At 50.1% G+C, this 13,339-nt stretch overlaps 1 protein-coding gene across 1 annotated transcript in view; it reads left to right on the forward strand.

The window, feature by feature from the left end:
* Nucleotides 1-2: 2 nt before the first annotated feature.
* TRIM9 (tripartite motif containing 9) overlaps nucleotides 3-13,339 on the forward strand; it is a gene marked incomplete at its 5' end in the record, with an annotated part of 74,001 nt that continues 60,664 nt past the window's right edge. The window contains one exon of the mRNA XM_031066212.1: nucleotides 3-482. Within this exon, the coding sequence (XP_030922072.1) occupies nucleotides 3-482 (480 nt within the window). The remainder of the gene's footprint in view (nucleotides 483-13,339) is intronic.

Below are 13,339 nucleotides of genomic sequence, written 5' to 3' on the forward strand. Positions count from 1 at the left end.
GGGGCGAGCGCGGCCTGCGGGCCTTCCCCCGCACCCGCCTGCTCGAGGGCGTCATCGACCGCTACCAGCAGGGCAGGGCGGCGGCCCTGCGCTGCCAGCTCTGCGAGAAGGCGCCCAAGGAGGCGGCCGTGATGTGCGAGCAGTGCGACGTGTTCTACTGCGACCCGTGCCGCCTGCGGTGCCACCCGCCGCGGGGACCGCTGGCCAAGCACCGCCTGGTGCCGCCGGCCCCGGGCCGCGCCCGCCGCCCCCACCCGCCGCGGGGACCGCTGGCCAAGCACCGCCTGGTGCCGCCGGCCCAGGGCCGCCTCAGCCGCCGCCTCAGCCCCCGCAAGATCTCCACCTGCACCGACCACGAGCTGGAGAACCACAGCATGTACTGCGTGCAGTGCAAGAGCCCCGTGTGCTACCAGTGCCTGGAGGAGGGAAAGCACTCCAGCCACGAGGTCAAGGCGCTGGGAGCCATGTGGAAGCTGCACAAGGTGAGCCCCGGCTTGTGCCAGCAGTCCCAGCTGAGTCGCCTTGCGCCACAGGTTCCATCTCCCCCGGCTGGCAGGGTGGGAGCATCCTTGGCCATTACCATTCCCGGCCATTCCCATCCTCGGCCATTCCCATCCTCATCCCCGGTCATCTCATCCTCGGCCATTCCATCCCATCCTCAGCCATCCTCATCCTCTCCCGTCCTTGTCCCCTCGGCGCGGGGACCCTGGCACCGTGCAGATGATGCTCCCCTGATGCGTGTCCCCAAATCCGGCCGTGCCAGCTGCCCCAAAGGAGCTGGCAGGGTCCCCCGGGGGTGGCTCGGGGACATCTGCGCCGCAGGGCTGGGAAAGCAACAGGAGCGATGGTTTGGGGAGGAGGAGGAGGAGGGAGGCGTGAAATGCACCGTGGGAGCGGGGAGCCGCGGGGAGGCACCTCCTGCCGCACTGAGGAGAGGGTCCCGGAGCTTGGGGCAGGGATGTGGCCATCATCATCCTCAGCTCCACCCATCCTCTGCCTCCCTCCCTGCTCGCGGCAGGGACCGAGGGAACTGGGGCAGAAGTGAGCGGGACCCGGGCGGGCAGGGATGGGCGTCATTCCCTGGATGAACATCGCCGTAATTGGGCCCCGCTCCAGCAGATGGGAGCAGGTGGGGGGGACCTGTGACAAGGAGCTGGGGAGGGTGTGACCTCCCGGTGGGAGGGGCTGGGCTGGGCTGCTTTCCAGGAATATTTCGGGATGCTCTGGCTGGATGCAGAGCTCTGCACCCCGGATTGGGTCAGTGGGTGCATGCAGGGACAGGCTGTCACTGTCACAGTGCCCCATAACAAAAAGGGGGTAAGCACCTTATGCTGTGGGGAGAAGGTTTGATGGTGCTTTGGAAGAGGGTTTTCCTGACCCCTTTTGCTGGCAGCAGGAGCAGCTCCTCTCTGGATTTTCAGAGCTCTTGTGCAGATGTGCCAGGGCAGTTTGGTGCCCTTGTCCCCATGCATGGGGTGCAATCCCTGATCCCAGAGTGCTGGCACTGGTGTGGGATGCCCAGGGTCAGGGTGGCACAGGTGACAGGGGAGCTGCTGGCAGGAGCACGGGGAGGAAGAGGATGGAGCCAGGATCTTGTGGAGTGGAGCAGGGGGATGAGAAGCAACAGGCAGGGTTTGGAACACAGGGAATTCCACCTGGAGAGCTTTGCTGCTCAGGCCACGTTGGAAAGGGCTTGGAGCAGCCTGGTGTGGTCTGGTGGGAGGTGTCTGCCCATGGCAGAGGGGTTGGAATAAAATGAGCTTTAGCTTTTCCTTCCAAATCACTTTTCCCAGGGGAGAGCTTTATCAAAGTGCTGTTTCATTTATGTAGCTGACAGATGAGGATAATGTAACATTATTTCAAATGATGATCTTGGACTGTGGAGCCTCATCTGTCTTGAGAGAGCTGTGTTTCTGCAGGGCTTCTTCACTGGTATTACCTGGTGTTAGTTTGCTTTTTAGGGGAGGGAGAGCGTCTATGGAGTTAAGTTAGGGGAGGGGAGAGTCTGTGGAGTTAAATGTGATGTTCAGGAATAATTGAAGGAGTGATTTCAGGGCCAGAGCTCAGATGGCTCCTTGAGATGCCATCTAACAAAATCAGGGGGAAAGCTTATTTACCTTAATTTTTTGTTACACACCACAAAAAAAAAAAAAAGAAGAAAAAAAAACCACACAAACAAACCAGAGCCAATTCCCATGATTTCCAAGGTTGATCCTGTTTGGGACTGGGCATTAGGAACCAAACCACCTGTGGATTGGAGTGGTGATGCTCTTGCAGAAGTGTCTGGTGGTGTCATTTTTTGAGAGCGCAGTCCTTTGGCAATGGGACAGATTTGCTGAAGGGGTGACTGTCCCTTTTTGCCTGAGCTTTTCTCTGTGATGGGCAGTGTAATGATTCCTGCAGCTCACAGGACTGGAGGAATGTTTGGGTTGGAAGGGACCTTAAACCCCATCCTGTTCCCCCCCCTGCCATGGGCAGGGATACTTCCCACTGTCCCAGGCTGCTCCAAGCTCTGTCCAGCCTGGCCTTGGGCACTGCCAGGGATCCAGGGGCAGCCACAGCTGCTCTGGGCACCCTGTGCCAACCCCTCACCACCCTCACAGCCAAGAATTCCTTCCCAATATCCCACCTAAATCAACTATTTTTTTCAATTTACACCCATCAGGGAGCTCCTGAATTCCTTTGCACCATTCCAACACCTTTTGGTGTGAATGTTCTTTGGGATGCTCTTCCCTTCTGGCCCAGGGGGGCTGGGATTGTCCCCAGAGCCTGGATGAGCTGTGGTTCCTGAAAGCAGCACTGTTCATGCCCCAGGAGGTGATTGCCAGACCCAGGGCAATCAATCCCTGCTAATTGCAGCGTGCTCCCCTTGGAAACAAATCCAAAGGGTTTTTCACAGCCCTCTTTGGGAGCTGCCCCAATTTCCCCTTTCCTCCCTGGAGGTTCTCTGGGATGATCATTGAAAATAATCTCTGCTGAGGCACAATCAATTGTCATTCAGGGAGCTGGGCTTTCTAAGCTGGACGCAGATTGTGGCAAATCCTCTCTGTCCCACTCTTCCTCTCAGTTGTTGGGAGCAGGGTGAATATTCAGAGAAGCACAGAGGGAAATGGGTTTTTAATCTGAATTGTCCCAGTTTTGCACAGATATTGCAGCTGTCTGGGTTTTTGTCCTGACGAGCTGGAATGCTGCTTGGCATGCCAGGAGCAGGAGCACAAGATGGAGCTGAATCATTTATTCCTCACACATCTGAGTCCCTCTTCTGCTGGAAATGTGTGCAGAGTGCAGGCTCAGCAGCTGGATGGTGTTTTTATGGATGGATGGATGGATGGATGCTTGTGTACAAATACAAACAGGCTGGGAGGGATCTCACTGATGCCTTGTGCAGGCTGCCCTAGAGCAGAGGCTGGATGGAGTTCCAGATTAAAGCAGGGATTGATTCAAAGCATCTCCTCCATGGATCCACCTTGGGCAGCACAAGAGCCCAGCCAGGGCTGCACCCAAGATGAACCAAAATGGCCCCAAAATGCACGGCCGGGCACGGGGTCTGTCCCTGGGATCAGTTCTGCTCCATTTGCACCTTGCAGTTCATTGTCCCATTCCAGCTTTAGCCCCTGCAGTCCCACCCTGCTTGTTTTTCTCTCTCCAGCCCACGGGGTTTGTGCTCTTGGGCTGAGATTTGGATCATTTGTCCTTGGTGCCCAGCTGGAGCAGGAATTGTTTTGTCTCCCTGCTCTGTGCACAGAGCTCACCATCCCCTCATGTGAAGCCCAGACCCACACACTAAAGCAGCACAGAATCTGCAAAATAGAAAAGCTGAACCTGAGGCATCATCACTGTCTCCCACAGCCCTGAAATCCCAGCCAGTTGATCCAACTCGGTCTTAAAATCATTTTACTGTTGCTGGTGCAGGTTAAAAAGGTCTCCCAGAAAAAGGTTCTGGTAGCAGATTTTAAGCAGGTCTGAAAGTGTTCTGGGTTGGGAAATGGAGAGACAGGGATGCAGAGCAGTTATTCCTGCCTGGCTCTCAAATACTGAGTTGTTGCCCATCACTCTTGTGTCTGACTCTGCTCTTGGGTCCCTGGCACCTCTCACCTCATGGCTGGACAATGCCTGGGGGTGGCACAGGCTGGATACATCATTGGGGGTGGGACACACCTGCCAGGGGCTGCTTTTTGGGTTTTTTTTGTCTTTGCCATCCATACCCCAGCTGCAGCAAAGGTGAGCCTGGAATTGCCATGCACTAAAAAGAACCTGGTGAGGTCAGGGGTGCCATGGTGAAGACCTTCTGCTGGTTTTGGGCAGTGCAGGAAGAAGCTTCCCTCTGTTTTGGGCTGGGATCCCTGGGATCTTCTCTCCATTCTCACCCACATTCCTTTTGTTTGCTGCATCCAGGGAAGGGCAGCAGAGCTGGTGGAGGCTCTGGAGCACAAGTTCTGTGAGGAGTGAGGTGGAGTCCCCATCCCTGGAGGGGTTAAAAATCCCTGTGGATGTGGCACTTGGGGACACGGGTCAGTGGTGGCCTTGGCAGTGCTGGGGGAAGGTTGGACTCAGTGGTCTTAAAGGGATTTTCCAACCTAAATGATTCCAAGATTCTGATTTGGGACCACTCTCTCCTTGAGGAGCTCAGGCAGCATGTCCAGGTCCTCTTGGAGAGAAGCAGAAACAAATCTTGGCTTTAGTGGAAGGAAAATGTGGCATTCACATTCTCTGGAAAAATCCCTTCACTCAGGATTTTCCTCCTGGGAAGCTGAGGAGCCTCAGAGAAAAAGGAAAACAATTCTTATCTCATTTGCTTCTGTTTTCACTCTTTGGCCAATCAGGGCCAAGCTGTGTCAGGGCTCTGGAAAGAGTCACGAGTTTTCATTATTATCTTTTTAGCATTGAGTAAAAATATCCTTTCTGTATTCTTTAGTATAGTATAATATAGTATTCTTTAATATAATATAGTATTATGAAATTATAATATAGTATTATAATAATATAATTTCTATTTATATTATAGTATTATAATAATATAATTTATTATATAATATTATAAAATAATAAATTAGCCTTCTGAGAACAAGGAGTCAGATTCATCATTCCTCCCTGCCATGGGGGACCCTGCAGATACAGCAGGAAAACAAAGCTCTCCATTTTAATTTTACATGGGATTTAACTGCCCAGGCTGAAGACACAAACTGTCCTTGGATTGCAAATCCCTGCAGATTGCAGCAGAGCTCAGCCCTGGGAATTTCCATCCCACCCTGAGTGGGATCAGCAGTGACGCTCAGCAGGCACAGGTGGCACCTGGGCTCAGCTCCTCCTGCCCCAGCACAGGTGCAATGAGGGATGCAGGTGATTCCTATTAAGAACCAAAAATCCCACACTGGGACTTAATTCCAGCTGGTTTGGACATCTGGAGGGATCAGAGGTGAGAAACACTGCAAAGGCCCCTCCGTTTGTGCCCAGGGGCCACCAGAGCCAGGGCAGGGATGAGCAGAGAGGAGTTTTCCTTTTTTCCCTTGCCAGGGCTCGGTGTTGGCTGCCAGAGGAACTTTGGAGGGGAGATTTGGGCACTGGGAATGTGCTGCTCTGGTGTCCATGGCAATTCCTTCTCCCACAGCACTTGGGGAAGTATCCAGGGAGTTGCTGTATGACCAAGATCTGTTTGCACTTGGAAAGTAAAATATTTGCTGTTTAAAGAGAAACAGGGAGAATCCTTAATGTTTCCCAAGCCTTGGTGTGGTTGCCTTCCTATCCCACCACCCTTTTTCCATCTGCAGCAGCAGGATCCATCCTCCAAATGCCCTTCCCACCTCCTCCATCCCTCTCTGGCCAATTCCAAAGGGTGGCAAACTGCCTGAGAGGCTTTGAAGTCAGAAAAAGCCAAGAAATGCCAGGATCTGGAGCAAAAATGGGATGAACAGAGGCTGAGGGAGCTGGGAAGGGGCTGGAGAATCCCTGAGGAGTTGGGAAGGGGCAGGATCTGGAGCAAAAATGGGATGAACAGAGGCTGAGGGAGCTGGGAAGGGGCTGGAGAATCCCTGAGGAGCTGGGAAGGGGCTCAGCCTGGAGCAAAGGAGGCTCAGGGGCCCTTGTGGCTCTGCACAGCTCCTGCCAGGAGGGCACAGGACAAAGGGAAACTGTCATAGACATTTTCTGAAAAAGCCTTTTGCTAGCATCTTTTCTCCTGAGAAGCTGGGAAGCTTCAGTTTCCCCATGTTTTGCTGCTTTGGAATGTGATTTGGAGAATTGTTTACCCAGCATGTGAATTGTTTTTACTTGATGACCAATGACAGCCACCTGTGTTGAGGCTGTGAGCAATCACAAGATTTTATTATTCATTCTTTTTTTTTGCTAGCCTTCTGATGTCTCCTTTCTCTGTTCTTTAGTATAGTTTTAATATATAATTTTCTTTTATTATAGTATATATAATAAAATAATAAATCAGCCTTCTGAAACATGGAGTCAAGATTCTCATCTCCTCCCTTTTCGGGGTTGCCTGCAAATTCCACAGGAAACCATCTCAGGCTGCTCCAGGGCAGGTTCAGGTTGGATATTTGGGAAAATTTCTTCATGGAAAGGGTGGTTAGGCATTGGAAAAAGCTTCCCAAGGGAGTGCTGGAGTCCCCATCCCTGGAAGGATTTAAAAGCTGTGTGGGTGTGACACATGGGGACATGGGGATTTAATGATTTAAAAGTCTTGCCCAGCCTGAATGATGCTGTGATTTCCACCAGCCTGTGCCTGCCCAGCATCCAGAGGTGCTGCTGCTGATCCTGTTCATTTGTTTGGATAAAAGCTTTCTGTCAGTTGGCTCTTTGCTTTGCACTCCCTGCAGTTGATGGAGTAAGCAGCAGCCCCAGATCTCCTGTAAATCAAAGGTGGCGTGGTACAGCATGTTCTCCAGGGGTTTGTGGAGCCCAGGGGGCAGGAGGTGACCTCTGGGTTATCTGCAGATGGAAATGGGCCCAGGGTCATCTCAGAGTGAGTGGAAATCACTGCAGCTTTTATTCCCTTCCAGTGGGAAGGTTAGATTAGAATATGAGAAACAATTTTTTCCCTGGGACGGTGGGGAGGCCCTGGCACAGAGCAGCTGTGGCTGCCCCTGGATCCCTGGCAGTGCCCAAGGCCAGGCTGGACAGGGCTTGGAGCACCTGGGACAGTGGAAGGTGTCCCTGATATGGCAGGGTTGGGATGGGATGAGCTTTGAGTTTCCTTCCAGCCCAAGCCACTCCATGATTCTGTGTCCAAAAATACACAGATCTGACAGAGCAGTGCTCTGTTCCACCATCTGCCTCAGGCTCTCCACAGGCTCTGAAACACTTCCACGAGCAGATTGAGCTCTGGTAGGATCCATCCTCATTTGTAAATATCAAACCTTGTCCATTCTCTCCCATCTCTTTTCTTCTCTTGGCCAATTGATGAATGAAGGACCCCTCTGGCTGGGTTTTGCTGCATTTTCTGTGGTGCAAGTCAGGAGCTCCTCAGCTGAGATGGGGGAAATTAACCCAGGGACAGATTCTTGTCTCTCTTTCCAGGAAATTTCTGCAGTATCCATACCCAGAGATTCCCCTGTGAACGTTTTTATTGACTCAGAGATGGGGTAACTGAGAGGTGCTTTAAAAACTTTTATTCCATTTTCAGCCTCATGTGAAGGGTGAGGCAATACAGATGTTATAATGGACACCATTATAATTAGAAGCTCTTTTTTAATTACAATACATTATGTTTCTTGGCTTACATTACTTGAGCATTAAAATATATTTTATATATATATGTATATATATATATACTTTTACCAAAAAGCAGCTAAACAAGAACAAGTCTGTATACCATTGCATACTATGTGAGCCTTCTGTCAAGCTTTAAGAATTCTCTACAAATTCATTTCCCACTACCACATCCCTAGCCTGGAAAAACAGGAGAAAGAGGAAGCAGAGCAAACACTGTGCCTGGTGTTAAATAAATTACCTGAGAGTGTGGAAAGGCTTTGCTGTTCATTAGCCAGGTTTCACAGGATGCTTTCCAGGAGCTGACATTGCTGCAAGGGGGGATCTTTGTTGGGAAAATGTTCTCAAGAGGCTTTGGGGCTGCTCTGTATTGCTGATTCCTGCTCCTCTAGATAATCCAGCACCCAGAAGTTTTGGCTTTTAAAGGGAAAACTTTGCTTTGGGTGTCACAGAACCCCAGAATGGGTTGGGTTGGGTTGGAAGGGACCTTCAGGATCATCCCATCCCAAACTCTGCCATGGGCAGGGACACCTTCCACTGTCCCAGGTTGTTCCAAGCCCTGTCCAGCCTGGCCTGGGACATTTCCAGGGATCCAGGGGCACCCTCTGGGCTTCCTCACCCTCCCAGCTAAGAATTCCTTCCCAATATCCCATCTAAATCTTTCCTGGTTTTACTTCTTGCCACAGCCCTTTTCCCCTGTGACCACAAATTCCTTTTTGGAGTCCTGCTGTGCACTTTCTAGCAATCCAGCACATAGCACTGGGAGATATTTCCCTCCCCTGGACTTGGAAGGGACTTCCAGCACCCTTTGATTCACTCGTGTTGCTCACACAAATCCATTTAATTCAGAGTGCCTTCAAATTGCATTGCTCCTCCCAGCTGTATGAAAGAGTAATTAAAGAAAAATGTGCCTGAAACATAACAACTCTCAAAGCTGCTCTTTTGTCAGCCTTGGTCTTTGTTTGGTTTGTTCTTGGGACGAGGCATTTTACCTGGTAAATTGGCTTATAAATAAGCCAGTTCATTCCCTGTTCGTTCAGCTCGTCCTGCTGGGATGAATTGGATAAATTTCTATTTAGAGCAGGCACATGAGGCACAGAGAGCTGGGGGTATAAATCTCTGGTGACCCTGGCTCAGGTAATGTCCTGGAAGGAGAGGCAGAGATGGAATTACTGTGAGGAGTAAAAGCTCTCAGGGTGAGTTTCTCAAATCCAGTTGTGGCTGGGAAGAGCAGGGATGGTTTGGGGTCTGGGAGCACCACTGAGGGTCATAAATGGGAAATGTACTAAACTCTTCAACAGGGAGACGAATAAATAGAAATGAAGCCCAGCTCTCAGCCATTCCAGTGGCACCTCCCTGATGGATGCAGGAAGGAGAGCAGAGCTGAGAACAGCAGGTCAGAGAATTCACCTTGCCTCTGCTGAAAAGAAAATTTTGTTTGCAGCCTGAACCAGCTCATATTTTGCCTTCAGAATTGGATTCGGTTTTGGGGACAGCCTGACCTGGAGCTGGCTGGAAAAGTTCAGCAGAGGCTCTGATCTGGGCAGAATTGCTGGGTGGAGAGAACAAGACCCAAGTTGAGTTTGAAATTTTCTTGAGCAGCAGAGGGGTGACTGTGAGGGTGATGCCAACCTCAAAACACCATATGCACAGCATGGATTGAGGTCAGGGCCACGTTTTTGTATTTAATTAGCCATTAAATTCCCCATGTCACAGAAATAGAGGGCTGTTAATAGGAGCCTGCTCAGTTCTGTAGCAGCAGAAATTGCCCTGGGAGGGATCTGGCAGTTGAGGGATTTCCCATCAGTGTTAATTACCCTTTCCCCTTTACTACCCTTATAGGAATTGATGGGTTTAAGGGAAAAAAAAGCTGGGAATTGGATGTGAATAAGGCATGCACGGATGCTGCCTGAAAGGCTGGAGCCACAGTTGCCATTCCCAAGGGGAGTGGGTTGGATCTGCAGCTGTGGGATGGAGGAAAGGAGCACAGATCCATGGAAGCAGCTGCAGCAGCCACTGGAGTGGAAGATCCCTTTTGTGACTTCCAATGCCTCCTGAAAATCCCAGGAGATCTCCTGTGGAGATGCCAGCCTGGCTGCCCACACTGGGGCTGCTGCTTCTGGCTTGGTGTAAAGCCAAAATAGGTGGGAAATATCAGTTAAATTATTTGCACCAGCCCCAAAAATGTGAAATATCTTTCAACCAGTGATCCTTTTCTTTTTTCTTTTTGGTCTCCAAATGTACAAATTTAATTTGTATTAAATTCTGTCATTTTTCCCTTGCTCCTGGCCTCTCTGGATTTGCATGGTCAGTTCAGTTCCCTTCTTGATGCAGTTCCCTTTGGCAGGATTGGGGGTTTTGTGTGTGAATTAATGATGGGTTATGGCCTTGCCTTCAGCTCAGTGCTGCTTCCATGGCATCATTCCTGACAGCCTGTGCTGTGGAGCTGCTTTCCACCTGCAGCTCTTGGGGTTTTCTCTGGTGAAATCCCTCTCTTTTCCCAGATAACCAGTGTCCCTCCAGCCAAGACGTATTAATTCACTGGTTCTGTTAACTTCACCATTTTCCTTCTCCCTGCTTCCTTTCCCTGCAACTGCTCCAGGCCAGGCTGGACAGGGCTTGGAGCATCCTGCTCTAGGGGAAGGTGTCCTTGCCCTTGCCCATGGCAGGAGGTGGAACAAGATGGGATTTGAGGTCCCTTCCAACCCAAACAGTCTGGACTCTGTGATTCCCAGTGTCTCTGCTGGGCCTGTGGGATTCCTGCTTGGGAAGGACCTTTCTGCCTGCAGAGGCAAACTCAGAGGTCTGCATTTGATCCTCCTTTCAAAGCAGAATTCTGTGATTCTGTGCCTTGGTCTCTCTGTCAGGGCATGTAAAGCTGGCAGAGGGGGGGGTTGTGTCAAGCTTTGAAATGGATTTTTCCTAACAAGGCACATTTATTGATTTCCAGACACAGACTCTGCTTTGGGGGCAGAGTTCCCTCTGTTCCCTCCCTGGCAGGGCTGTTTCACCCACATCACCCAGGGATCCAGGCTGGAGCAGGGGAGGACTGGCAGGGAATTGGGGCAGCATTTCCCTGAGGATGCTGGAAAGGGAAGGGCTGGGCTGGAGATCAGTCTTCCCTGCCAAGGATTTGCTTCGTCCTCCTGGGAAAATAATTGCACAAAGCCCCTGTGTGTCCTCTCCCAGGAAATGTGTGTTTAGCACCAGTGCCCTTCTTCCAGCCCAGCAGCAGTTATGGTGGGAATTCATAACAGAACACGTGGAGATGAAGTGGGAATTTCCAAAATTGTGAGAGCTGGGTGGGATCCCATCAAGGACACAACGGGAGCATCAGCCTCCCTCCCTCCCTGGGAAAGCACTTCCAGCCTTGCTCAGACAGGGATTGAAGTCACAGAGATTTGAGGGCATGACTGAAATGATTTCTCATCTTGGGACATCTGAGATGATAAATTGGGAGAGCCCTTGATGTGCAAACAGGGCTGGATTAACGAGGTGCTGGGTGAGGCTGGTGCTGTCCCTTGGCTCGGTGACAAATGCCACCGTTCCCTGGGTGGCACAGCGCTCATTCTTTGGCAGGGTACAATGTTACCATAGGGATTTGTAATATGTAAAAGAATTTACTCATTTTCTAGAAAAGGAGGGAAGGAGACATGGGGTTAGAAATTACCTTGGGGTAGAAATCAATTTGCGATTTAGATGAGGTGTGCTGGTTTGACTTGTTTAGTCTCTGGCTTGCTCACATTGATGCCTTGTGCAGGCTGCCCTAGAGCAGAGGCTGGATGGAGTTCCAGAATAAAGCAGGGATTGATTCAAAGCATCTCCTCCATGGATCCACCTTGGGCAGCACAAGAGCCCAGCCAGGGCTGCACCCAAGATGAACCAAAATGGCCCCAAAATGCACGGCCGGGCACGGGGTCTGTCCCTGGGATCAGTTCTGCTCCATTTGCACCTTGCAGTTCATTGTCCCATTCCAGCTTTAGCTCCTGCAGTCCCACCCTGCTTGTTTTTCTCTCTCCAGCCCACGGGGTTTGTGCTCCTGGGCTGAGATTTGGGTCATTTGTCCTTGGTGCCCAGCTGGAGCAGGAATTGTTTTGTCTCCCTGCTCTGTGCACAGAGCTCACCATCCCCTGATATGGAGCCCAGACCCACTCACTAAAGCAGCGCAGTATGTGAAATATAGAAAAGCTGAACCTGAGGCATCAGCACAGATGAAGTGTGCTGTGTGTTTAACTTTAGTCTGTGAGCTCGCTGTGCAGAAGGCAGAGGTGTAGAACAAGCTGCAGCCTCCACAGCAAACGCTCTGCAGCTCAGCCCTGCTGTGTGAGGGAGCCGTGACAGCGCCTCTGATTGTCCCCACGTCCCTTCCCTGCTGCTCCTTTGTAGCTCAGCCAGCTCCCTCTTTCTTGTGCCATTTCTGCTCTTTGTGGGGCTGTTCCCTCAGAGGAGCAGCAGTGCTGTGTTGCTGTCATATTTTTTGAAAAATCTCTTCGCTAGGGTTTTTTTCCTTGGGAAACTGAGAAGCTTTAGAGAAAAATGAAAACAAGATTTGGGTTTTTTGTGTTTTGTTGTTTTGGAATGTAATTTGGGCATTGTTTACCAACTGGTCATCGTTCCATTACTTTCATGTAAATTGTTTTAACTTAATGACCAATCACAGTCCAGCTGTGTCAGGACTCAAGAAGGAGTCATGAGTTTCATTACTATTTTGTGGCCTTCTATCTGTATCTTCTCTACTTTAGTATAGTTAATATAATGTAATATAATGTAATGTAATGTAATGTAATGTAATGTAATATAATGTAATGTAATGTAATGTAATGTAATATAATTATAATATAATATAATATAATATAATATAATATAATATAATATAATATAATATAATATAATATAATATAATATAATATAATCCTTCTAAGAACATGAAGTCAGATTCATCTTCCAACGACAGAAACCCCAGAAAACACCCCAGTGGTGGCTCCTGTCACGCTGTCACACCAAACCCACACAGCCCAGGCGTGGCTGAGCCTGTGCTGCCTCCATCCTGCACCAACACCTCTCCCATCCTGACGTTCTGTTCCCAGGAAATGAGGACCTCAGAGGGCATTTGCTGAGGTCTGTGCTGCCAGCAGCCCACACCTTGGTGAATCAGAGAGCTTAGACACAGTTTCTCACCTCTGAGATGATTTCTCACCTCCCACGGAGCACAGCAGTTAAAAATTCGTGAATATATGAATTTTTTTTTTCTTTCATTTGTCTTGGTTTGGAAAACCAGGTCTCTGCTAAGGAAGGCAGGAGCCTTCCCTAAAATAGAAAATGTAAAACCCCTCCCTCTGAATTGCTATAAATTTTAAATTAAGGGGCTCTCAGGCAAAAAATATGGGAGCAGGAAATAACAGTTCTTTAATAGGGAAGAAAATAAAAAGATAAAATTAACAATGCAGTAAACTAAACCAGCACTGACAGGGTCAGAACCCAAGCTGACACCCTGTGGGTCAGGGTGCTGGCAGCAGTGCCATTGGAATTGTGGCTCAGCCCTCCTGCAGTGTCAGGGGTGGTTCTGCTGGAGCAGGGATCCTGGAGAAGGGTGCAGTCTCTGCCTCTGAAGATCCAGGGGAAG

Source organism: Geospiza fortis, unplaced genomic scaffold (assembly GCF_000277835.1).
Source record: "Geospiza fortis unplaced genomic scaffold, GeoFor_1.0 scaffold23, whole genome shotgun sequence".
NCBI classification, from domain to species: Eukaryota; Metazoa; Chordata; class Aves; order Passeriformes; family Thraupidae; genus Geospiza; species Geospiza fortis.